The sequence below is a fragment of the Acinonyx jubatus genome, chromosome B1 (assembly GCF_027475565.1).
Source record: "Acinonyx jubatus isolate Ajub_Pintada_27869175 chromosome B1, VMU_Ajub_asm_v1.0, whole genome shotgun sequence".
NCBI lineage: Eukaryota > Metazoa > Chordata > Mammalia > Carnivora > Felidae > Acinonyx > Acinonyx jubatus.
The window spans coordinates 16,296,247-16,323,280 of NC_069382.1; the positions used below are offsets into that span (position 1 = coordinate 16,296,247).

At 38.7% G+C, this 27,034-nt stretch overlaps 1 protein-coding gene across 1 annotated transcript; it reads left to right on the forward strand.

Moving 5' to 3' along the window:
• The first annotated feature begins 1,566 nt into the window (after window positions 1-1,566).
• TLR3 (toll like receptor 3) lies at window positions 1,567-26,143 on the forward strand. Its single transcript, XM_015080399.3, has 5 exons — window positions 1,567-1,720; window positions 17,220-17,671; window positions 19,817-20,008; window positions 22,527-24,379; window positions 24,608-26,143. Exons 2-5 carry the CDS (start codon window positions 17,231-17,233, stop codon window positions 24,834-24,836), a joined length of 2,715 nt encoding a protein of 904 aa, XP_014935885.2. The 5' UTR covers window positions 1,567-1,720; window positions 17,220-17,230; the 3' UTR covers window positions 24,837-26,143.
• Window positions 26,144-27,034: the final 891 nt, after the last annotated feature.

Here is a 27,034-nt window from a genome sequence, read left to right on the forward strand (position 1 = left end):
GAAAGGAAGAGGGTAAGTGCCAAGGTGCAAATGCTTATCAAGTCTTGGCTCACTTTATGCTTAATAATATCCTATCGGGGTGCGTCGTGGCCCAGTCGGTTAAGCATCCGACTTCAGCTCAGGTCATGATCTCACAGTTTGTGAGTTCGAGTCCCGCATCAGGCTCTCTGCTGACAGCTCAGAGCCTGGAGCCTGCTTCAGATTCTGTGTCTCCTTCTCTCTCTGCTCCTCCCCCGCTCTCGCTCTGTCTCTCTCTCAAAAAATAAACATTAAAAAGAAAAAAAAATGTAAATATCCTATTGGCCAATACTAGTCATGTGGCCTAGCCCAGAGTCTTTGTGGGAAAAGACAATGCAGAGGTCTGAATACAGAAAAGGAGCCTGGTTCATTGGAAGCCAAAGTACCAGCCTACCATAGAAGAGTGGCTGGAGAGTTTTAATACCAAGAACATACCCTGTTCTGCTTCAAGGAGCTCACAGAGAAGAAACCTCTTGAGTACTCTTAGTCATGTTTTACTACATATCCCAATGGGTAGACATGGGGGACTATCGTTTACCCAAGACAATTTTTTTATGGTATTATAGATAGGACAGGTGAAAAATGAGAAAAGCGTGACCATGAGCCCGGTGAATACAAGGTGGTTCCACTAAGATTGAGGCCCAAGGGAGGGCATTTTGCATCACAATGCAAACCCATTTCTTGCTCTCAATTCTGCCATGAAGTCGAGCTAGCGACCTATTTCAACTGTTCCAGGCGTGTTTATTGCCATGTTTGTTTGAATAAAGAAGCATTACGGTAACTCATGGTATATCCCTCACCTGGCTAGGTTGCCTGATGTCTCCAACAAGGGGATTGAATTAGGTGATCTCTACAGTTCCTTCTAAGTGTTTTATTATATAAAAACGTAGTAATAATATTGTATCATATTACATCAATAGTGAAAAATGCATTCTTTTTCTGACAAGCACATTCCTTCAACAACCGGGAGTCAGTGAAGTTGACTGAGAGCTAACTGGTGAATCTGGACTTCTCTGAGCACATCTGTGTGCTCCCTAATAGGCTCTGACTCTAGAAACTGCAGCAGCATGTGTTAGGACTGGCCTTCGGCTTTACCACAGCCGGCAATTCTGCTGTAAACTAGGTGTCTTCTTTGACCAAGATGTTCATTTCTGCATTACTTATCTTCGAGGCTTGCTAAGAAGTTAAGAGAAGTGAAATTACTTTGCTTTGATTAGGGATTGTGGTTTTTTCTGTCACTCTGACCACACTCTACTAGATTCTGATGACAGTTTTGCATCAGGTTTTGGGGGAAAAAAAGAGAGAGAGAGGAATTCACTCTCAGGGATCTGTTAACCTCTAGAGTACTAGCCCTGCCCACACCGAGTAGGGAGGTCCTGCTTTTTCAACTTCTCCGTTGCTAAATCTGTGACTCTTTGAGTGAAACCTAAGGAACTATACCTGGAGAAGAAAAGCAAGACATTTTTAAGAAGCAGTTTAAAATTCCTCTTGCTGATAATGTGCTTTTTTTCCTCCTGGCCTTCTTAGAATCCACGAAGTATAAGAAGCTTGCCTTTGTTTTTTTTTTTGTTTTTTGTTTTTTTTTTTTTTAGTTTCACTTTCACGATTGCAGCAGGAAATCTAACATGCTTCCCTGGTGAAAACGACTGGATTTGGACTAATGAAAAAAAGGAACAGTCAGCTGTTATCAGAGTACATGAAGGTATTTCTTTAAAATTCTTACTGGGCTAGAATCTCTCATGTTGGGCAGATCTGGAATGCCCATTGGTTTTAGCATTCTTTGGCCTTTCTTTGATCTGGCCAGAATCAACAAGGAGAATGGGAGAAAAGGGGTAATAGAGGTGTGGGAGAAGTGTATCCTAACTCCGAATACACGTAATAGCAAGAATTTATAATTAACATTATAAAACACTTTATGCAGTAATTAATTTCCTTTCCTTTGCGGAGTTCTGTAAAACTTGGAAAAGCACACTAGAAAAGCTGTGGAACTCATTTTGCAACCGTCTTTGAAAACAATCTGATCTTTGTGTTAAAGTTACAGAGCCCTGTGATCTTGACTGAGCTTTCTCCTTTTCTGAGTCTTGTTGGCTGGAGAAGAGAGAGGAGCTGGCACTTTATGATAATACGCTTGCAAAGGAGAACACGCTGCAGGTGTTCCTTAGCAATACGAAAGTGGCTTTCTTTGACCTCGTAAAGGAAAGTGGCAGAAGGTGAGAAAGTAGAAAGGTGTTTCGGTGGATAGGAAGGTCAGAAATTGGCACTAGGAAATGCAGGGGAGTCAGATGAAATTCGAGTCAGCCGTGGGCAGTCCTGGTTTCAGGAAGTTGCCTCCTAATTTCACAGTAGATTGGGAGTTGGTGCGTGTGTCTGCATTTAGTTGTATCTGTATACACATTCAGAAAAAAAAATATTGTGAGGTTTACAAACCAAGCCGTAAAAGCCAAACTAAACAGTGGTTAGCTCTAAGTAGCCCGGCTGCCGATTCCGCGCCTTAATCATGCTGCAATATTGTCTCTCACTTGGAAGGAGGCATATAATTCTGTGCATCCTGAAAGACCTTTGTAAAATTGCTAGACCCGCTGAGTGCCTGTTTTTCCTCTTTTTAGCTTTCTTGGCTTCTGTTACGTCTCACTCAGTAGCAATTTGTTTTTCACTGGGGTCTCATCCTCTAACTGTATTTCGGTTTGTTTTACTGAGGCAAACTCCAGAGTAACTTTTTCAATATAGGTTGCACAGGCATAAACTTATAGAGTCGTTGCATATCTCAAAATAGCTTTCCCCCTTATCTTGAGTTGTTTGGCTGGAAGTGAAATTGTCAGTTCCAAGGTATTTCCCTTGATTATTTTGAAAGCTTATCACTACTGTTTTCTGGTGGCTGATGTTGCTAATGAAAAGTTTTCTATCAGGATCTTTTTCTTTTGAAAGTAATTGATCGTATGTTCTCCTTTGAAGGTTTTTTTTTTTTTTAATTTTTTCTTAATGTTTATTTATTATTGAGAGACAGAGAAAGAGCGTGAGCAGGGGAGGGGCAGAGAGAGGGGGAGACACAGAATCTGAAGCAGGCTCCAGGCTCCGAGCTGTCAGCACAGAGCCTGACCTGGGGCTCGAACCCACAGACCGGGAGACCATGACCTGAGCTGAAGTCGGACGCCTAACCGACTGAGCCACCCAGGCACCCCTCCTTTGAAGGTTTTAAGATTGTTTTTCTTGTTTCTGAAGTTGTCTAAGATTCTCTCTGTGGATTTTCCTTTTTCACTCTTCCTGCCTATCATTTGGTGAGCCTTTTTCCATGTGACAAATGTATTTTCAGATCTGGGAATGTCTTTCAGTCCTTCGGGGATCTTCTTCGTAAAGGGATTAGTCCTTTTCAGTAATTCTGATGTCTATCTACAGCCCTTCCAGAAGAGATAAATGTCACCCAGACAAAGAGAGAGTATACTGCAGGGACTGTATGCGTGTGTGTTGGTAAATATAGGTAGAAGTGCTTATGGTACAGGGAAGGAGGTTTGGGAGAACCCCAGAGATGTGGGGTATGGGGAGTTAGTCCCTGATTTCCAGAATGTATCATTCCCAACCCCACATTCTTCATGTACCAGAGCAATTTGGTAAGGGGCCGGCCTGGGCTGCAATATTCCTCGTAGCCTATAAATATAAAAATTGTGTGTAGCTGTAACAATAGTGTATTAGAAAGTGCCAGTATTATAAAGGCCACGACATAATTAATAGAAGCTGATTTTTTTCTGTTTCTGAGGACTAGATTAAAATAAAAATCAAACCACTATTTTTAAAAGCCTATCAGAGCAATTATAAATACGTTAGTTCTGTTTTCCTGCAGTTAATCATCTAAAATGATTTTATTCTCTAAAACTTATCTGGAATTCTTCTTGTGACATGACTTTTAGATCCCATGGAAAACCTAAATTATTTAAATAGCTTTTTTTGTTGATCCGTCTCCATACGTTGAAGATGTATTTGGGTTTTTTTTTAAATCTCTGAAAATGAAACTGGGTAAATGACCATACCAGAGAATACCACATTAGGTACGTGTCCTACCGAAATAAAGTTGTGGCTGTTTATGGAGATAAAGGAGGTTTTCTTGGCTGATTAACTGCCCATGGGAAGCTATCCGTTCAACATCTATTTATTCAGTATTTGCTATGTTCCTGTCATTTTTCTAGACACAGCAAAGCAGTACAGAGTAAAAACAACTATGTCCTCTACTGTTATAGCCTTACATTCTAGTCAGGTGGAATAATTAATTAAAAAATAAGTAAAATTATTTCAGATAATTCCCATCAACCACAGCATGGAAAAAGCAATCTAGGAAAAGAATATCAAACGGGAGGATTTACACTTCTGACTTCAAGGTTTGCAATAAAACCTTACAATAATCGAAACAATGTGGTGTTGTTGGCATAAGAATCAACAAATATGCAGCGTCAGAGAGTAGAGAGCCCAGATATAGACCACGCTTAAACCTGCCCACACTTATTTGGTTTTTAAGAAAGGTGCCGAAGCAAGCCAGTGGGAAAAGGGAAGTATTTAAAAAAAAAAAAAAAGCCTGACAAACTGGATGTGCAACTGAAAAAAAAATGAACCTAGACTCTTCCTTCCCATCAGACACAAAAGTTTATTAAAGAGCGATCAGAGACCCCTACCTGACGCCTAAAACCATTCATCTTTAAAAATAATAATAATGACTCGGGAGGAAGCAAATTTTCTCAGACAGGACTCAGAAAGCAGTCATTAAAAAACTGATAAATTAGGCTTTATCATAACTATCAAGATATCATTCACTAAGAAAATGAGCAGGTGACCCACAAAATGGGAAAAAACATTTACAAAATATAAATCTGACAATGGGTTGATATCTATGTGTATAAAAAGGTCCTATAATGCAGTAATAAATAAGAAACAACCTAACTAAAAAATGAGTGAAATCTTTGAGTATACGAGGGAAGATATACAAATGGACAATAAGCGCCTATAAAATTGTTAAACATCAGTCAGTCAGGAGATGCAAATTAAAACCATAATGAGAAATTGCTACACACTCACCAGAATGACTGAAAAATAAGAGAACGGTACCAATTGTTGGTAAAGGTGTTGGTGGGAGTATAAAATGGTACAAACTTTGCTAAAAGATCTGACAGTTTCTTTTAAATACCCAATAATTCCAATCATAGGTAATTACCTCAAGGAAATCAAGTATATATGTCCATAAAAACATGTCCAGAGATGTTCCTGGTAACTTCATTTTACTATAGTGAAAACTGCACACAATCCATGTGCCTAATAATATGGGCATGGACAAAACATGATATATTCATACAGTGGAATCTCATTCGGTGAAAACAAAAATTTACAAAACAAAACTCCCACCACGTGCAACATGGATGAACTTCAAAAATACCATCTGAGTAAAAGAAGCGTTGTTTAAGTAAAGACTGACTATGAGCCCATCGATAGGAGGCTATAAATCATACAACATCACCGTAGAAAACAGTCAGAGCTGTGATGGACTCTGGGAGGTGAGGATTGCCATCAATTGGGAAAGGGAGGGGATTCTCCTTAGGGTTTGGGTTGCACAGGCATATACGTGTGTCAGAAATCAGAGAATGTGCACTAAAGATTTGTGCATTTCATCGTATGCAAATTTTATATCAGAAGAAAAACTATTAACAAATCCTGAGTTGAAGGCAGCAATGCATACTCTTTAGAGGGAGAGGTACTGATGTTGAAGTGAACTGATGATGGGTAGATGGGTAGATATATGGTAATACAAGAGTGCCCACTAAAATTCTGTGAATTGTGCTCTTGTTTAGGATTTTTCATTAGAAATGCTGGAAGAACTTAACTGTGAGACAGCCATGTTCTTTATGAATGGAAGTTAGCAAATGCTGCTATAGGGCAAGATGCAGATCTCCTATGGAGTAAAGAAAAAAATAAAAGACATAAAATGATACATAATGCACAATTCCACTAACATGCAATACAAAAGCAGGTCAACTGAATCTTTTTTGTGTATGAAATCGTGAAGTGCTTGTCTTTGGGAAGGAGGAGGTGGTGGCTGGGCGGGAGCATGAGGGAGATTTCTGAGGGGCTCATAGTGCTGTGTTTCCTGAGCAGAGGGGTGATCGGAGTGGTGAATGCCCTGATGTGTGAAAATTCAACAAGCTGTACATTCACGAGTTGTGTACTCTTCTGTATGCATTTAAAATATCATTGCTAAAATTAAAAAAAGTATATATAATACAAATCCTGATGCAGAAAGCTGAGCTTCTATCTGGAAGTATAGACTAAAGAGATAAAAAGGTGGAATATAAATTTAAATACAAAGATGACCACATACAAGGACCCATGTCTACCTAAAAGTGGTTCCAAAGGAGAGAACACAGGGAAAGGAGAAGTGGCAATGACCCAAGTAATAATAGAAAAAAGAAATCTGAAAACGTAGACATGAGTCTTCAGATTGAAAATGGCTTAGAGTGTACAGGTACATTTTAGGGGCAGGATTGAGCATGAAATGTCCCTGTGAAATCTTCCATTACCAAGAAGAAAGAAAAGATACTTCCAAAAAGAAAAAGAGGAGTAAGATAAAAGTGCCTTTCATAGAAAGGAAAGGAAACCATATGGGCATGATTTCTTTTTAGGAACAATGCATACTAGAGGACAGTGGGTAATGCCTTCATGATTCTTCATTAAAAGTATTTTGAACCTCAAATAGCCTACATGTCAAAATCATATGACAAAAGAACAAAAACAGATGTTCAAGAACTTGAATGATAACCCCTGATAAATATTCTGGGGAAAGAGGGGGAAGAGCCACTCAAGGAGAGACTCTAGTCAGAACAAGAATATTTCAAGGAAGAAGATACTGAAATCCGTAAGATAGTGGCATTAACCCAGGAACATGGTGGAATGATTCTACAGTGATAACCAAAGAGCAGGTGTTCGACATATGCCTCCAAACCGGCCATTTAACCAAGAGTATGATTTAGTATATGTGCTGCCGAAGCGAGCACAACCAAGAGTATGATTAAGAAGCTAAATGATCTTAGTATTACAGAGATGAGATCACATATAGTTCTTCTTTCAACAAGAATAAAATGGTGGAAATTATAAACTTCAAGAAAGTAACAATCCAAATAAACAGCAACTCTACGAAGCATAATTCTGAAGAACTGATTTAGTAGACGGTAGAAGATTTCATGTTGCCTCAAAGATTGTTCTGCACTCACCTCATTGTGCTCAACTGCATCCATGTTTTATTCATCAGCAATTTTAGTTCCTTAAAAACTCTATTTAGGCAAAGATTCCATAAATGAAAATCTTACTGCCTTTCACCTCTATGTCTACCGCTGTGATTGTTACTAAAGTATTCTCAAATCACCCATTGAAAATATCAAACATGATTACATTTCATTTATAAGACTTACAAAAGTTTTAGATAAAAAATCAAAATATTTTATGCAGTGTTTCCTAAGTAATTTTGATACAGCATTTAAAATATTTTTATTAAAACTTTTAAGTTATTTTTTTTGTTTCAAGTTTTTATTTGAATTCTGGTTAGTTAATAGATAGTATAATATTAGTTTCAGTAGTAGAATTTAGTGATTCCTCCCTTACATATCACACCTAGTGCTCATCACAAGTGCTGTCCTTAATACCCACTGATTTAGCCCACCTCCCCTCCAGCAACCCTCAGTTTATTCTCTACAGTTAAGAGTCACTCTTATGGTTTGCTCCCCTCTCTCTTTTTTTTTCTTTCCCCTATGTTCATCTTTTTATTTCTTAAATTCCATATATGAGTGAAGTCATATGGTATTTATCTTTCTCTGACTGACTTATTTCACTTAGCATGATACAATTTAGCTCCATCCATGTCATTGCAAATTGCAAGATTTTGTTCTTTTTGATGGCTGAGTAATATTCCATCGTGTGTGTATGTATCTGTATGTATGTGTGTGTGTGTATATGTGTGTGTGTGTGTGTGTGTGTGTGTGTGTGTATACACACACACACACATATACACACACAAAAATATATCACTTCTTTATCCATTCATCAGTTGATGGACACTTTCCATACTTCGGTTTTGTTGATAATGCTGCTATAGACATCGAGGTGTATGTGCCCCTTCAAATCAGTATTTTTGTATTCTTTGGGTAAATAACCTAGTAGTGCAATTGCTGGGTCATAGATAGTTCTATTTTTTACTTTTTGAGGAACCTGCATACTGTTTTCCAGAGTGGCTGCACCAGTTTGCATTCCTACCAACAATGTAAGTGGGTTCCCCTTTCTCCACATCCTCACCAACACCTGTTGTTCCCTGTGTTGTTAATTTTAGCCATTCTGACAGGTGTGAGGTGGTATCTCATCCTGGTTTTGATTTGCATTTCCCTACGGATGAGTGATGTTGAACATCTTTCCATATGTCTGTTAGCCATCTGGCTGTCTTCTTTGGAAAAGTGTCTGTTCATGTTTTCTGCCCATTTCTTAACTAGATGATTTGTTTTTTTGATGTTGAGTTTGATAAGTTCTTTATAGATTTTGGATACTAACCCTTTATAAGATATGTAATTTCTAAATATCTTCTCCCATTCTGAATGTTGCCTTTTCATTTTGTTGATGGTTTCCTTTACCTTGAAGATTTTTATCTTGACGAAGTCCCAATAATTCATGCTTGCTTTTCTTTCCCTTGCCTCAGAAGATGTGTCTAGTAGGAGATTGCCCCAGCCAGTGTCAGATAGGTTGATGCCTGTGTTCTCCTTTAGGATTTTGTTGATTTCCTATTTCATCCATTTTGAATTTATCTTTGTGTATGATATACGAAAGTGGTCCAGTTTCATTCCTCTGCCTGTTTCTGTCCAGTTTTCCCAACACTGTTTCTTGAAGAGAACTGTCTTTTTCCCATTGGATATTCTTTCCCGCTTTGTTGAAGATTAATTGGCCATATAGCTGTGGGCCCATTTCTGGGTTTTCTGTTCTGTTCCATTGACCAATGTGTCTGTTTTTGTGATAGTACCAATACTATCTTGATGACTACAGCTTTGTAATATAGCTTGAAGTCTGGAATTGTGATGCCTCCAGCTTCGCTTTTCTTTTTCAAGATTGTTTTGTCTATTCAGTATCTTCTGTGGTTCCATACAAATTTTAGGATTTTTTATTCCAGCTCTGTGAAAAATGTGGGTGGTATTTTGATAGGGATTAAATGTATAGTTTGCCTTGGGTAGTAGAGAGATTTTAACAATATTTGTTCTTCTAATCCATGAGCATGGAATGTTTACCGTTTCTTTGGGTAACCTTCGATTTCTTTCATCAGTTTTTTATAGTTCACAGAATACAGATCTTTTACCTCTTTGGTTAGGTTTATTCCTAGGTATCTTGTTATTTTGGGTGCAATTGTAAATGGGATTTATTCCTTCATTTCTCTTTCTGCTGCTTCATTATTGGCGTATAGAAATGCAACAGATTTCTGTACATTGATTTTGTAACCTACAACTTAACTGAATTTGTGTATCAGTTCAAGCAATTTTTTTGATGGAATCTTTCTGGTTTTCTACATAGAGAACCATGTTGTCTGCAAATAGTGAAAGTTCGACCTCTTCCTTGCCAATTTGGATGCCTTTTCTTTCTTTTTGTTGTCTGATTTCTGAGGCTAGGACTTCCAGTACTATATTCGATAACAGTGGTGAGAGTGGATATCCCTGTCTTATTCCTGACTATAGAGGAAAAGTTCTGTTTTTTCCCCATTGAGGATTATATTAGCTGTGGGATTCTCATATATGGACTGTGTGTTGTTGTGGTATAATCACTCTATCCCTACTTTGTTGAAGGTTTTTACCAAGAATGGACACTATACTTTGTCTAATGCTTTTTCTGTATCTATTGAAATGACCATATGGTTTTTATTGTTTCTTTTATTAATGTGGTGTAGAACATTGACTGATTTGCAAATATTGAGCCACTTTTGCAGCCCAGGAATAAATCTCACTTGATCGTGGTGAATGATTCTTTTAATATACTGTTGGATTCGATTTGCTCGTGTTTTGTTGAGAATTTTTGCATCCATGTTCATCAGGGGTATGTCCTGTATTTCTCCTCTTTACTGGGGTCTTTGTCTGGTTTTGGAATCAAGGTAATGCTGGCCTTGTAGAATGAGTTTGGAAGTTTTCCTTCCATTTCTATTTTTTAGAACAGTTTGAGAAGAATAGGTATTAACTCTTCTTTAAATGTTTGGTGTAATTCCCCCGAGAGGCCATCTGGCCCTGGACTTTTGTTAGGAGATTTTTTTTACTACTGATACAAATTCTTTGCTAGTTATCAGTCTTTTCAAATTTTCCATTTCTTCCTGTTCCAGCTTTGGTAGTTTATATGTTTCTAGGAATTTATCTTTTTCTTCCAGATTGCCTAATTTGTTGGCATTCAGCTTTACATAATATCCTCTTATGATTGTTCATATTTCTTTGGGTGTTAGCTCTGATCTCCTCTCACCCATTCATGATTTTACTTATTTGAATGCTTTCTCTTTTCTTTTTGAGAAGTTTGGCTAGGGATGGGTTTATCAGTTTTATTAATTCGTTCACAGAACCAGGCTCCAGTTTTCATTGATCTGTTGTATTGTTTTTTAGTTTCTGTATCATTTATTTCTGCTCTAATCTTTATTATTTCCCTTCTTCACTGGCTTTAGGCTTTGTTTGTTGTTCTTTTTCTAGCTTCTTCATGTATAAGGTTAGGTTGTGTGTTTGAGAGCTTTCTGGCCTCTTGAGGTAGTCCTATATTGCATATACTTCCCTGTTAGGACAATTTTTGCTGCATCCCAAAGGTTTTGGACCATTGTGTTTCCATTTTCATTTGTTTCCATGTTATTTTTAAAAATTTATTCTTTAGTTTCCTGGTTAACTGTTCATTCTTTTTAAAAATTTTTTTTAAATGTTTGTTTATTTTTGAGACAGAGAGCGTGAGTAGGGAGGGGAAGAGAGAGAGGGAGATACGGAATCCGAAGCAAGCTCCAGGCTCTGAGCTGTCAGAAGAGCCCAATGCGAAGCTTGAACTCACAAACTGTGAGATCATGACCTGAGTTGAAGTCAGACATTTAACCAACTGAGCCACCCAGGTGCCCCTCTCATTCATTCTTTAATAGAATGTTCTTTAACATCCAAGTATTTGTGGTCTTTCCAAATTTTTTCCTGTGGTTGACTTCAAGTTTTGTAGTGTATGGTCAGAAAATATGCATGGTATAACTTCAGTCGTTTTGTATTTGTTGAGGTCTTATTTGTGACCCAGGATGTGATCTATTCTGGAGAACGTCCCATGTGCACTTATAAAGAAGATGTATTCTGCTGCTTTAGGATGAAATGCTCTGAATTTATCCGTTAAATCCATGTGGTCCAATGTGTCATTCAAAGCCATTGTTTCCTTCTTGTTTTTTTTTTTAGATGATCTATTAATGTAAGTGGGGTGTTAAAGTCCCCTACTATTATTATATTATTATCAACGGGTTTCTTTATGTTTGCTATTAATTGATTTAATATTTTGTTTCTTCCAATTTGGGAGCATAAATATTTACAACCGTTAGATCTTCTTGTTAGATAATCCCTTTATTTATTTATTTATTTATTTATTTTTTCAGGCCGGTGACGAGATGCCTATTTTTATTTATTTATTTTTATATATATAATTTATTGTCACATTGGTTTCCATACAACACCCAACAGGTGCTCATCCCAACAGGTGCGCTCCTCAATGCCCATCACCCACTTTCCCTCACCCCCATCACCCATCAACCCTCAGTTTGTTCTCAGTATTTAAGAGGCTCTTATGGTTTGCCTCCTTCCCTCTCTGTAACTCCCCCCCCCCATTTTCTCTGCCCCGTGGTCTTCTGTTAAGTTTCTCAGGATCCACACATGAGTGAAAACATACGGTATCTTTCTCTGCCTGACTTATTTCACTTAGCATAGTAGTCTCCAGTTCCATCCATGTTGCTGCAAATGCCAGATTTCATTCTTTCTCATTGCCAAGTAGTATTCCATTGGATATATAAACCACATCTTCTTTATCCATTCATCAGTTGATGGACATTTAGGCCCTTTCCATAATTTGGCTCTTGTTGAAAGTGCTGCTTTAAACATTGGGGTACATGTGCCCCTACGTATCAGCACTCCTGTATCCCTTGGGTAAATTCCTAGCAGTGCTATTGCTGGGTCCTAGGGTAGGTCTGTTTTTAATTTTTTGAGGAAACTCCACACTTTCTTCCAGAGAGGGTGCATGAGTTTGCATTCCCACCAACAGTGCAAGAGGATTCCCGTTTCTCCACATCCTCACCAGCATCTATAGTCTCCTGATTTGTTCATTTTAGCCACTCTGACTGGCGTGAGGTGATATCTGAGTGTGGTTTTGATTTGTATTTCCCTGAGGAGGAGTGACGTTGAGCATCTTTTCATGTGCCTGTTGGCCATCTGGATGTCTTCTTTAGAAAAGTATCTATTCATGTCTTCTACCCATTTCTTCACTGGATTATCTGTTTTTTGGATAGTCCCCTTTATTATGATATAGTGCCTTTCTTCCTCTCTTGTTACAGTCTTCTATTTAAAAATCTAGTTTGTCTGATACGAGTATGGCTACTTCAGCGTTCTTTTAACATTCATTAGCATGATAGATGGTTTTCCATCCCCTTACTTTCATCCTGTGTCTTTAGGTCTAAAATGAGTCCCTTGTAGGTAGCATGTAGATGGGTCTCGTTTTTGTTTTTGTTTTTTTAATCCATTCTGATACCCTATGTATTTTGATTGGAGCATTTAGTCCATTTACATTCAGAGTGATTATTGATAGAGACGAAGTTAGTGCCATTGTATTACCTGTTAAGTCATTGTTTCTGGAGATTTTCTTTGTTCATTTCTAGCCTTTGTTGCTTTTGGTGCTCTTTTCCCACTGAAAGAGTTCCCCAGTAATATTTCTTGCAGGGTTAGTTTCGTGGTCATGAACTTCTTTAGTTTGTGTTTGTCTGGGAAGCTCTTTATCTCCCCTCCCATTCTGAATGACAGCCTTGCTGGATAAAGTTTCATGGCTGCATGTTGTCCCAGTCAGCACACTGAATATATCCTGCCACTCGCTTCTGGCCTGCCAGGTTTCTGTGGATAAGTCTGCTGCTAACCTTATTTGTCTTCCCTTGTAAGTTAGGGACATCTTTTCCCAGGCTGCTTTTAGTATTTTTTTCCTTATCTATGTATTTTGCAAATTTTACTATGATCTGTCCTTGTGTTGGCCTGGTTTTGTTGATTTTGATGGGAGTTTTCTTTGTCTCCTGGGTTTGGATGTCTGTTTCCATCCACAGATTAAGGAAGTTTTCATCTATAATTTGCTCAAACAAACTTTCTATCCCCTTTTCCCTCTCTTCTCCTGGGACTCCTATGATATGAATGTTATTATGTTTTATGGAGTTGCTGAGTTCCCTAAGTTTACATTTGTGATCCAATATTTTTATTTCCCTCTTCTTTTCAGCTTTATTATTTTCCATAATTTTGTCTTCTAGATCACCATTCATTCCTCTCCTTCTTCCATTATTGTGGTCATTACATCTAGTCAGTTTCACCTCTTGGTTATAGCAGTTTTTATTTTGGCCTGACCAGTTTTTTAGATTCTTGATCTCTGCAGTAAGAGACTTCCTGGTGTCCGTTATGCTTTTCTCAAGGCCAGCTAGTATCCTTTTTATTGTTGTTTTAAATTCTGGATCCGGCATATTACTTGTATCTCTTTTAATGAGATCCCTGGCTGTGACCTTTTCTTGTTCTTTCTTTTGGGATGAATTCATCCATCTTGGCATTTTTTTTCTAGGTCTCTTCTTCTGTGTTAGGAAAGCTGGATATGTTTCATGTTCCTGAGAGTAATGGCTTCATTAAGAAGAGGTCATATAGTGCTCAAGACCTAGAACTTCAGGAAGTGTTTCTGGGGTTTGCTGTGTGCACTCTGATGCTCTGTTTGACTGCTCTTACCCTCAGATCAGCCCTCTGCAGAGTTTCTCCTTGCCTGCAGTGGGAAGTGTGTGGACCTTAGCCAGAGTGTGGCTTGTTTTAACTAGGTGTGCTCTTGTCTGCCTGTTAAAAGAGGTCTGATCCTATTTCCACTGGAGCTGAAGCTTTGCTGCACTCTATGGTCAGTAGACTTGGTACATGCGAGGGTTTGTGCTGGCCTTCTGGGGTAGGGGCCTGCTGCTCTGGTTCTTAGTCACATTTGCCCAGGTAAAGATGTACCTGAAGAACACAGGGGTTGGGACTTGGTGTAAGTGGCTCAGGCCTCCACTGTCAGCACTGTTCTGCTCCCTGAAGTCAATGTGTGCTGATGGGCAGGGGAAAAATTGGTGCCAACCCTCCCCCTTGTCCCTGAGAAGGGGAGTTTGTGTCTGCTGCTGTCCATGAAGCCCTCACGGAAGAGCTAACAATCTCCCTTTGTGTGTCCCAAGCATACCTCAGGTCCCTGCCTTCACTCTGTCTGTGTCTGGCCTGTGTGCCCACCCAGCCAGTGGGTTTTACCTCAGGCAGGCCGGCTGAGTTTCAGAACTCCAAACTTCAGGGACCCAGTGTAATGCAGACTCATGCTGGTGCTCTGGGGGAGAGTTCCACCTTCACATTGGGGCTGGTGCTGGTTTGTCCCAGAAGGGCAGCTGTACCAACACCCAGGAGCTTAGAGTTTGAGAGTCAAGTGCTGCAAAAAGCTGGCATCCAGGTCAGCTGCCCTCAGGTGAACTGTCTCTGTTCCTTTGCTAAGGAACAGGGCAGCACAGTGGTGCCCACTGGCTCTTTTGTCCCCTAAGAGGCAATGCCGCCTCTCCCAAATGCACCCCAAGAAGGGGTAAATATCTCTCCCAGTGTGTCCCAAGGAATCCTCAGATAGTGGTGTCCACTCCAAGCTCTCTGCCCACCACAGAGCATCATTGCACCCACTGGGCTCCACACCTGCCATGGCACTGACTTCTAAAAGTCCAGTCTTTGAGCTCTGCTGGTTGTAAAAACTCACAGCAATCAGCCCCACTCATTTTCTCAGTCAATGGTTTTGGGAAAGTGTTTTTCTTGTGTGATCCTCCCTGTGCGCTCTCACTCTCTCTCTCTCTCTCTCTCTCTCTCTCTCTCTCTCTCTCCTCTCTGTTTGTGATCAGGGCTCCCTCCCTTCCATAGCACCTATGATCCTTTTCTTCCCCAAAGCACATATCACCTTCCTACCTACCGCGATGTCGCCTCTTGTCTCTCTCTCTAGTTGTGCAATTTATTCTCTCACCCTTATTTTGATTTCTTGGGTGTTGAGAATGACTCGATGTTTATCCAGGTTCAAGGAATGCGGCAAGCATAGGGGCCTCCTACCATTCCACCATCTTCTCCCCTAAAACCCCCTTAAACCTTTTAAAGGCCTTTCTATTTTGTGAACGGTATGTTAGCAAATGCTTAAATTTGTTAACTTTGATTCTTTAGACCACCTAGTAGGGTAAAGTGATCCATGGATGCCTCATAACCCGGAACTTTCTTTCTATCCTGAACATGAAGTTGAAGGGGCCCCTGGTGGTTCAGCTGGTTAAGTGTCCAACTCTTGATTTTGGCTCGGTTCACGATCTCACAGTTTGTGAAATTGAGCCCCGCATCAGGTCCCATGCTGACAGTGCAGAACCTGCTTGGGATTTTCTCTCTCTCCCTCTCTGTCTGCCCTTCCTGCACCTGCATGCATTCTCTCTCTCTCTCTCTCTCTCTCTCTCTCTCTCTCTCTCTCTCTCTTTCTCTGCCTTGAAATAAATAAATAAACATTTAAAAATAAAGAAATAAATAAAATGAAATTGGAAACCAGAACAGGTTTAGAGGAATTGAGCCTCCTCAAATGAAGATCAGTTGTAGTTGTTCAGGGAAGATACTAGTTGATTCCCAGCCTGTGAGAACAGCCCTAGAGTCTGCACTGTGGCTCTCCATCTAACCCAAGGCTAGGTTAATAAGGAGCTTCTCACATCCTTCTAGCCACCATGAATTTCCTTGAATTTCAATGATTTTGCACGCTTGGCCCCCTCTTCTTGTTAATAGTTAGCTGTGATTGTCTCATGATATAATTGGCTTGTGTCTTGTATAGATTTTCCTTATGAAGTAAAATTTTTACAAAGTAGAGAATAGTTGCAATTATCTACTTATAAATCGTGGATTATTTTACTGATTAATAATAATAGTAATAACAAACGCTGGTGTGTGCCAACTACTGTAAGGCTTATCTCATTTCATCGTTGTAACAACCTATGGAAGAGCGACTTCAATTATCCAGACTTACAAGATGAGGGAATGAAGTCCTAAAAAGAATGAGTTAACTTGCCGGAGGCTACCAAGCAGAAAACAGGAACACAACTCAGCAGTGTAATTCCAGGGTTTTTTTCTCCATATCACTATGTTTCTCTACGTTGTCTTGATTCTGCAGTGAATGCTTATTTCTGTAATCGTAAAATTGCAAATTATATTTATTGGCTTTAGATTTTCTGAATTTATGTGGACCAAGTATGTTGGACTCGCCATAGTTTTAGGATAAAAATGCTAACATTTTATATCTTTACAGTGTCAAGCCAGGGCTGTAGTTGGCAGTTTTAGGAAATGTAAATATGGAAGAAATGGGTAGAACATTCAGGGGTGCACATTTCCTCTATCACATCCCGAGGATCAAGAGAGGACGTCTCAAGTTGTCTGATCAATAAGACAGAGTTTTAGCTATAGTCATAAAACTTATAAATAGAACAATAGATTAAATAAATTAAAAGTGACTAAAGAAGAATTGTGAGGACACTGATCGAGTAGTGTAAGTTTCGTATCTTTACGGTGGGAAGAAACTACTCACTGTATTGACGAAACAGAAGCATAAGCGCAAACGTGTTATTTGAGTTTGTGGAGGTGACCGTGAACATTAGAAATAGAAACTGTCAGGAGGTTACCTTGAAACACTGAAGATGGGGCGGAGGTGAAGAGTGAGGAGGGAGTTTGTGTGTTCCATTTTTTACTTTTCTGTGCTACTTGAATTATTTCTATTGGAGGTACAACTTGTATAATACATACTTGTGTATCATACCAGTTGTGAATAAAAAGATCACGCATAGTCACATTTGGTTATCTATCTTACAAGGAATATACCAATGCCTATGAAAACCTGTGTCATTCATGTTGTTTGCTACTTTGTTATGTTTCTTTTAGAGGAGGGAATCATGAGCCAGAGTTCGCCTTATATCTATTCCTTTTGGGGGCTGTTGCCCTTTTGGATACTGTGTACATCCTCTACCAACAAATGTGTTGTTAGGCATCAGGCAGCTGACTGCAGTCATCTGAAGTTGACACAAGTGCCCGATGACCTCCCAGCAAACATAACGGTGTTGAATCTCACCCATAACCAGCTCAGAAGATTACCACCTGACAACTTTACAAGATATAGCCAACTTACTACCTTGGATGGAGGATTTAACTCCATCTCAAAACTGGAGCCAGAACTGTGCCAAAAACTCCCCTTGTTGGAAATTTTGAACCTCGAACACAATGAACTATCTCACCTTTCAGAGCGAACTTTTATCTTCTGCGTGAATTTGATGGAACTCCATCTAAGGTCCAATTCAATCCAGAAAATTGAAAACGATCCCTTCCAAAACCTGAAGGTAGGATGGAAATGTTCACCTCCATATAAGAAATTAAAAATATGTTGCCTCGTGTTAAGTTTTCAAGTCACTCATGAATCTTGAGATTTCGTATCTAAGTATCAAGGTCAAGAATGAAAAATCTGATCTACCCAAATGGGAAGAGGGGCAGCTCTATGTACAAATATGGCCATTTAAGATTGGAAATCTTTTCAAAAGAGAAAATGGCATCTTACTTCACTTTCAGTCTTAAGTTTAAAGAACTCTGCCTCTCGTGCTCCCTCCCATTAAAAATACAACTCAGATACAAGAGGTAGAGATCAGAGAAGAATCTGGTCTGTCATAACCCGAGAAGAATAAGAATATCTCATTAGGAACACAGCAAATAAACTCTCAATGCTGCTGATAGTACCTGAAGTAATGAAAACAACAACAACAACAACAACAACACACGTCCAAATTCAGACTTAAATAAAGTTAACAAATTGACACATGATAAAGCAAATTGTCCAACTAAAAATTACCTACTCTTGATTTAGAAATCTCTTCATATTATTGCTTTACTAATGGCCATCCTTTTTTTCCCCTGAATACTTTCCTTGAATTTTAAATCTGTGAAAATGTATGTGAGTGTCTCTAAATCTGAGACACTTATTAGGTACTTTTCTTGAACCAAAGCCATTTTTTTAAACTCTTTGTTTTCTTCATCACATGGACCTATACAAAATTTGGCATTCCTTGACCTCATATGCCAAGAGTAATGTACAAACAAGTAAGCTTAGAAACATTTGTAAAGTGACTTGCTTGCTAGCGATTTGAAATTCTCTTATGCCTCTTTAGATTCTGCAGTGGACAAAATGGCTTTGGACACAAAGGCCTCAAAATCTGGTTAGAATAATCTTTGGCAAAATGTTCTTTCATGTTTAAAACATAAATAAAAGTCTTACTCTCTTGAATACACATCATCTAAGATTTTACCCTAATATATATCAGCTTTTCCTTACCTTTTACCTGAGTGGAAATTTACCTGTTAAAAATAGCACAAGGTGGTTAAAATGTCCCACAGCACTAACAAAACAAAAATGAATATTCTATACTCGCCATGATGCAAAATTAACATCCCTATCAATCTTTCTCAAAGTAAAAATCTTTTTTAGGAATTCATGGACTTTTAAAGAAAATATTTCTTCATTTTTTTTGTTTCATTTCTTTTTTATTTTAATGTTTATTTACTTATTTATATTTTTTTATTATTTTTTAAATATGAAATTTATTGTCAAATTGGTTTCCATACAACACCCAGTGCTCATCCCAACAGGTGCCCTCCTCAATACCCATCACCCACCCTCCCCTCCCTCCCACGACCCATCAACCCTCAGTTTGTTCTCGGTTTTTAAGAGTCTCTTATGTTTTGGCTCCCTCCCTCTCTAACCTTTTTTTTTTCCCCCTCCCCCATGGTCTTCTGGTAAGTTTCTCAGGATCCACATAAGAGTGAAAACATATGGTTTCTGTCTTTCTCTGTATGACTTATTTCACTTAGCATATTTTTGTTTCATTTCAAGGCTGATGCGTGACATTATATGTTTAGTAAGCCACGTGAACATTCCTTACATCATAAGGAAATGCTTATTATAAATAATTAAGTAAATAAATGTTTATTATGAATCTTCCTTATATCATGAATAAATATGCTTAAATCCCTTTATTTTGGTAAGAGAAATAAAATCATTCTTTTTAAAAAATGATTCTTGGGCGCCTGAGTGGCTCAGTCGGTTGGGCGTCCGACTTCGGCTCACATCACGATCTCATGGTTCGTGGGTTTGGGCCCCACGTCAGGCTCTGTGTTGACAGCTCGGAGCCTGGAGCCCGCTTCGGATTCTATGTCTCCCTCTCTGTCTCTGCCCGTCCTCGCTCATACTCTGTCTCTGTCTCTCTAAAATAAATAAACATTAAAAAAATTTTTTTAAATCTTGAAGTGAGAAACAAACCCTTGTAACAATGTTATTTTTGATCACCACGAAAATTTTTCATTACCTCTACTGTCAATTGGCTATAGAATAATAGAGAGGTGACATTTTTGCTGTAATTTCTAAGGTTCAGGTACATTTAAAGGAACTAGTTTTGGTGGCAAGACTCTAACTTGTATGCATCTTTTTTCTCTCTCAGAATTTAATCAAATTAGATCTATCTCATAATGGTTTGTCATCTACCAAATTAGGAAGTCAGCTCCAACTGGAAAATCTCCAAGAGCTCCTGTTATCAAATAATAAAATTAACATCCTGAGACGTGAAGAACTGGATTTCCTTGGCAATTCTTCTTTGAAGAAATTAGAATTGTCATCAAATCCAGTTAAAGAGGTAAGAAGTCAGGTAAAATGATTTCGTGTTCTACCTTTAAGTGTGGGCAATCCCTAACTGTGTCACAGGGGTAAGAATCTAAAGATCCCTAGAGAAAGGGGTAATAATGTTTGCCATGCCTTCCAAAAGTCCTTCACACTTACTGCTTGGGGCCATTGATGTCCTCCTCGCAAAAAGAAACACTGGTAGCAATTGGGGGCTGGGGCTCCGCTGTCTAACAGAAGTGGGTTAAAATCCGTGTTCCAGTTTTAGGAACCTTGGGGAGCCTACATAACCTTTCTGGGTCTTAGCTTCCTCACTTGTAAAGTGGGAATACTATCTATCGCACAAAATCGCTGGAAGAATTAAAACAGCATGATAGTTAAGAGCACAGGCTGTAGAGTTGGGCAAGCTGGCTCCCCTTCTGGGCTTTCTCTCCTAATACTTGTGTAATCAGGCAAATTATTCAAGTTCTTTGCGCTCCAGTTCCCCGGGTGTAAAGTTAGTATAATAATAACACTACTTCATAGGCTGTATGGTAAAGAATTTAGCACCGTATCTCATGTAAGTGCTCCATAAATGATAACTAGCATTAGATTATTATGAAAATCTTCTGATAATGGAATATACTTCTTATAATGGAATATACCTAATTAACCTTCTGTTTAGATGCATGGTATTCATTTCAGTAACTACTTTCATATACAGGTATGTTTGTATTTTAGTCCTTTACAGGCTGAGAATAAGAATATTGGAAATCGTAAACTAAGTCAGATTTTTAAAAGCTGTATCAACTTACAGACATAAAAATAGACTGTGTCTTTGTCCTGAGATGATAAAATATAAACAAGCAAACATTTTATGTAATATTCATGCTAATTATTGAACAGCATTTTTTTGTTTATTTAGAACATTTATTGTAGAAATCTTACAAAATATGCAAGTAATGACGGGGGAGATAAAAATCATCCAAAAACCCATAGTCCAGAGACAACCAATGTTGGGTATTTTTATCTCTAGCTTTTCTCCAAGTGATAATAAGAAAAAGCAACAGCCACTGAAATTCAGAGCACAAATTCAAAAGACACCGTATGTTGGACACTATGATAAGTTTATATATATGCATATACATTTATAATTTATTGTATATATTCATAAATTTAAATTTATTATAATTTATTTATAATAGCTATATATTTATATACATATAAATATATATTTATTAAATACATATATTTACATAGTCCTGTAACCAACTTATTCTTTTTTGAAAGTTTATTTATTTATTCGAGAGAGAGAGAGCAGGGGAGAGAGAGAAAGAATCCCAAGTAAGCTCCATACTGTCAGCAAAGAGCTGGATGTGGGGCTCAATCTCACGAATCACGAGATCATGACCTGAGCCGAAATCAGGAGTCGGACACTTGACCGACTGAGCCAAGCAGGCGTCCCGTCACCAACTGATTCGTATCATCATTTTACCCAAGGGTAAATTGAGATGAAGCAGGGTTGAGGAACTTGTCCAAGGTCTCACATGTGACAGTTTGGTGACAGAACTGGGTCTCTGGCAGTGTTAGATCGGAGCCCATGCTCTTAACAGCTGTGCTGTATTGCCTCCCATAGGCAACAGTGTATCCTCCCATTAAAAAGTCATCTCACGTCATGAGCATTCTCCGTGTCATTGAGAATTATTCAAAAACTCAATTTTGATTACTGCAACATGTTATCATGGAAGTTCACCCTAATGAACTGAACAATTTCCTGCTCTGTAGTCCAATTCACTTTACTTACAACCAAATTTGCCTTATCGTCCATTAGCCCTAACAGCTCACAAATGACACAGTAGGAATCAGAGCCTCTTTGCTCTCCTGGTGTTTAACCACCCAGGACTGGCTCCGACCCTCTCGGGATTCCTTCTCTCCTTGCCTTCTGTCCTCTTGTTCTGGGGCAGAATCCCACAGCAGACAAGGCTTCTGGTGAGGGAGTGGGGGCAGAGCAGAAGGGAGCTGGAGGCACTGACACGCAATAACATCCGGAGAAAACCCGGGCTGGACAGACAAAGAGGAAGGCTGGAACTCAGAGCTGCAGAAGGGAAAGTGCGCGTCACAGTTGCATAATAAAATCCACCCATTCATTCCCCACGTGTTCACTGAGAACAGTGGTCAGCGAGACAGAAACAGCATCTGCCCCAGTGGTGACCTTACAAAGAGTTTATTAATTACGATCATACTCAGTGTGATCAAGTAAAAATACTAGGGACCTCACCTAGACTGGGAGGTCAGGGAGGGCCCCCTGGAAAGGAGGCCATTGAATGCTGGGCAGAAGGTAAGCAGCAGCCAGGAAAGGTGGGGGACTGCCCCAGGAGGTGGGTGTCGCAGGCACAGAGTAAGGAGCTGTGCAGTAGAGGGATGGAGAGTAAACCCAGAGAAGATGGTGAAGGGGGAAGGGGGTGGAGTAAAGAATTGTGTTTAAGCTTCTCTAGAGTCATGCGGACCCCACTGTGTTTTGGTTATTAACCTCTTTTTTCTCCCCCCACCTTTAGTTCTCTCCAGGGTGTTTTCATGCAATTGGAAAATTATTTGGCCTCTCTCTGAACAATGCTCAACTGAACCCCAACCTCACAGAGCAGCTTTGTTTAGAACTGTCGAACACAAGCATTCAGAATCTATCCCTGAGCAACACCCAGCTGTACAGAACGAGCAATATGACTTTCGTTGGGCTCAAGTACACAAATCTCACCATGCTCGATCTTTCCCACAACAACTTAAATGTGATTGATAATGGTTCCTTCGTTTGGCTTCCACGTCTAGAATATTTCTTCCTGGGGTATAATAATATAGAACACTTATTTTCTCACTCCTTGTATGGGCTTCTCAGTGTGAGATACTTGGATTTGAGACGATCTTTCACCAAACAAAGCACTGCCCTTACTTCGCGTCCCAGGATCGATGATTTTTCCTTTCAGTGGCTAAAATGTTTGGAGTATCTTAACATGGGAGACAACAACTTCCCAGGCATAAAAAGCAATATGTTCACGGGACTGATAAAGCTGAAACACTTAAGTCTATCCGACTCCTTCACAAGCTTGCGAACTTTAACAAATGAAACATTTTGGTCACTTGCTCAGTCTCCTTTGGTCACGCTCAACCTAACCAAAAACAAAATCTCAAAAATAGAGAGTGGCGCTTTTTCCTGTCTGGGCCACCTTCAGGTACTTGACCTTGGCCTTAACGAAATTGGGCAAGAGCTCACAGGCCAAGAATGGAGAGGTCTAGGAAATATCATTGAAATCTACCTTTCCTACAACAAATACCTACAACTGACTCCTGGGTCTTTTGCCCTGGTTCCAAGCCTCCAACGCCTGATGCTCCGCAGAGTGGCCCTGAGAAATCTGGACAGTACTCCTTCACCTTTTCATTCTCTTCGCAACTTGGTCATTCTGGATCTAAGCAACAACAATATAGCCAACATAAATGATAAACTGTTGGAGGGTCTTGAGAAACTAGAAATTCTGGAATTGCAGCACAACAACTTAGCACGGCTATGGAAACGTGCAAACCCTAGCGGTCCTGTTTATTTTCTAAAGGGTCTTTCTCACCTCCACATTCTTAACTTAGAGTCTAATGGCTTTGATGAGATCCCAGCAGAGGTATTCAAGGGCTTATCTGAATTAAAGAGCATTGATTTAGGATTGAATAATTTAAACATATTTCCGCTATCTGTCTTTGATGATCAGGCATCTCTAAAGTCACTGAACCTTCAGAAGAATCTCATAACGTCAGTTGAGAAGGATGTTTTTGGGCCAGCCTTCAGGAACCTGAGTAATTTAGATATGAGCTTTAACCCATTTGATTGTACCTGTGAAAGTATTGCCTGGTTTGTTAATTGGATTAATAGTACCCATACCAACATCTCTGACCTGTCAAGCCATTACCTCTGTAATACTCCACCTCAATATCATGGTTTCCCGGTGATGCTTTTTGATATATCAGCCTGCAAAGACAGTGCCCCCTTTGAACTCTTTTTCATAATAAATACCAGTATCCTTTTGATTTTTATCTTTACCGTATTGCTCATCCATTTCGAAGGCTGGAGGATATCTTTTTATTGGAATGTTTCAGTGCATCGAGTTCTTGGTTTCAAAGAAATAGACAGACAGCCAGAGCAGTTTGAATATGCAGCATATATAATTCATGCCTATAAAGATAGGGATTGGGTCTGGGAGAACTTCTCTCCGATGGAAGAAAAAGATCAAACTCTCAGATTTTGTCTCGAAGAAAGGGACTTTGAGGCAGGTGTCCTTGAACTTGAATCAATTGTTAATAGCATCAAAAGGAGCAGAAAAACTATTTTCGTTATAACACAGCATCTATTAAAAGATCCACTGTGTAAAAGGTAGGTGAACATTGTGAAATTTTAAGTGTGTACTTGTTTTTTTCACTTGAGCTTTCAAATATTACTTACATTATCATTGACAACTCAAAGAATTTTAAAAATAAAAAAATAACTTGATTATTAGTGACAGATAAAAACAAGTGTAGGGGGGATGTTAGCGCTTTTGGCTGTTCTAAACCGTATGCTGATATATATAACTTATTTTAATAATTATTTTTTTTTCACTAGATTCAAGGTGCACCAGGCAGTTCAGCAAGCTGTGGAACAAAATCTGGATTCCATTATATTGATCTTTCTTGAGGATATTCCAGATTATAAACTGAACCATGCACTCTGTTTGCGACGAGGGATGTTTAAATCTCACTGCATCTTGAACTGGCCAGTTCAGAAAGAACGGGTAAATGCCTTTCATCATAAATTGCAAGTAGCCCTTGGATCCAGAAATTCAATACATTAAATTTATTTAAAGACTAAGTTAACAAAGGCGTAACTTTCCCCCACTTAAAGAGTTTCACAGTCAATTTAGGTTTTATTTGAAAATAATATATATCTGTTTATTCAGACTTAGAGAGGTTTCTGATAATTATATTTGGAGTTTTTTTGGATGCACTCATAGGAAAATAAGAGATCATTGTTTTAGTGGGTACAACGCTATTTCGACTGTAAAAGAGTAAAATATATATCCTAATTTTTAAAAGCTTCATCACAGGATTTTTTTTTTCAGTTAGAAAGCTTTTATTTTAGTGGTGCCCACTTCAGTGTTGATTTTGTTAAGTGTTAAATTCCATTTGAACCTACAGACGCATGGTCAGGAAACGTTTGTAATTCATTTTCATTACTTAGTTAAAATACGTATTTTAATAAGTCCTTATATTTCCCTGATACGTGGGTTTCTGCTGTAGGTGTTAGAAGAAACAATTCTCTTACTTAAAAGTATTACAGGAAACAAAAAAAGTATTATAGAAAGGCTTGCTTCCTGAAGGTTAATTAGTAGATTAGCTTTGTGGTTGTAAAATATTGTTTTCTCTTGGCCACAGACTCAGGAGATGGTCCTGGTCGGATCATTTGGTCCTACTGGGACTCTTTGACTCCTGATCTTGAAAATTATGGTGTTGAACAAAATCTTTAATAATCCTATATAATTAGCGATGATGACCATGGTATAATACATTCACGTGAAACGTATCATCATGTCATAAAATAGTGTGCTGTGTATACATTAGTCCTTCTCTAGAAAGACTATTATTTAAAATTTTATTTTTGCTTGTACAATGGAAAGAATCTAATTATTGAAAATAGACACGAATAGCGTTTTAAAACATTTATAGTTCTGGTATTCAAATAAAGAGAGTGTTGATGTCATAAAGCTGGGTTAATTTCTATATTAGAAGCACTGGTTTGGTAAATTTAGGGAGAATTTGAGCTGTCACAGTTTGGAACTTTGATTAAAATAGTGTTGTATCCTCGGGGCTAAGTCCACAGAATCCTGGAAAAAGTGATACTCCCTGTACTGCCGGTTCTGAGTCTACAGTCTCTCAACAATGTGAATGTGTGGAGGACTCATTTTCACTTCCGTGTTACACAGCATCCTTGCACACGAGACGCTCGTTCGATAGCGTTTTTGCTAAGGCGTGCTTTCCGCCTGTGAAATAATCTCGTTTTCTTTTGGCATTGTAAAATAAAAATAAAAGAAAGAAAGAAAAGACAGATTCAATTAAACTTTTATGATGGCAAAATAAAACCCACAGCCACAGTTTTTCCTGACGTGCTTTGTATGTTATTTATGCCTCGATAGTCCCAATGTTAGTCCAATATTTCTAAGTAATGGATATTCCATTGGTCTATAAAAAGCAGGGCAGGAAGTAATTTTGCTTTTATCCCCTTATTTGCTTATAAGATAGTTGATCAAATGGCCACAATTTAAATTGAGTTCAAGTGTAATCTTTTAAAGTTGCTTAATATTTAAGAAGACACACAAGGGATGACCCTTGAACTGAATGCAAGTAAAGCTAATCAACGGTGTAAGCCTTGACTTGTATTTGGCCTACACAGGAAGAAACATCCTGAACCTTCGGCAAGCTGTCCTTTATAATTGTTCTCTGGAGGAGTCCTTATCCCTGGGGTTCAAAACAAGGGAAGTGCAGAAAAGGATATTTGTCTGACCTGTTTAACTTCCACAAGGGAAATGATGTGTTTGAAAGTTCTCAGGGTCCCATCATGTTATCTGTTCACTCCATCTCCTTCTTGCTGTTTTTCAAAACAAATTCCAGCTGAATCAACATTGAGTTTAAAACAAATCCGGGTGTTTAGATTTTACCTAAAAATGACACCTTTTTGATTGTAATAAGAAGTGAATACTCTCACCTTGTTAGTGAGGAGGAGGGATTTTGAATGTCATTTATTTAACAAGCTCTTAATTATTCAGATGTCTACCTTAGGTGATTTGTAAAGGGGACTCCACAGTGAGTGATGGTCACGATGTGTAAATCAAGAGTTTAAAAAATATTTCTTGAAATCTCTAGAGGCAGAAAGCAGACTAGTGGTTGTCTGGACCTAGGGATGGGAAGGGGGAGTAAATAAAGGTTGTGTAAGAGATCTTTTCGGGGTGAGAAGAATGTTCTAAAAATGGATGGTGTCAATGATTGTACAACCATG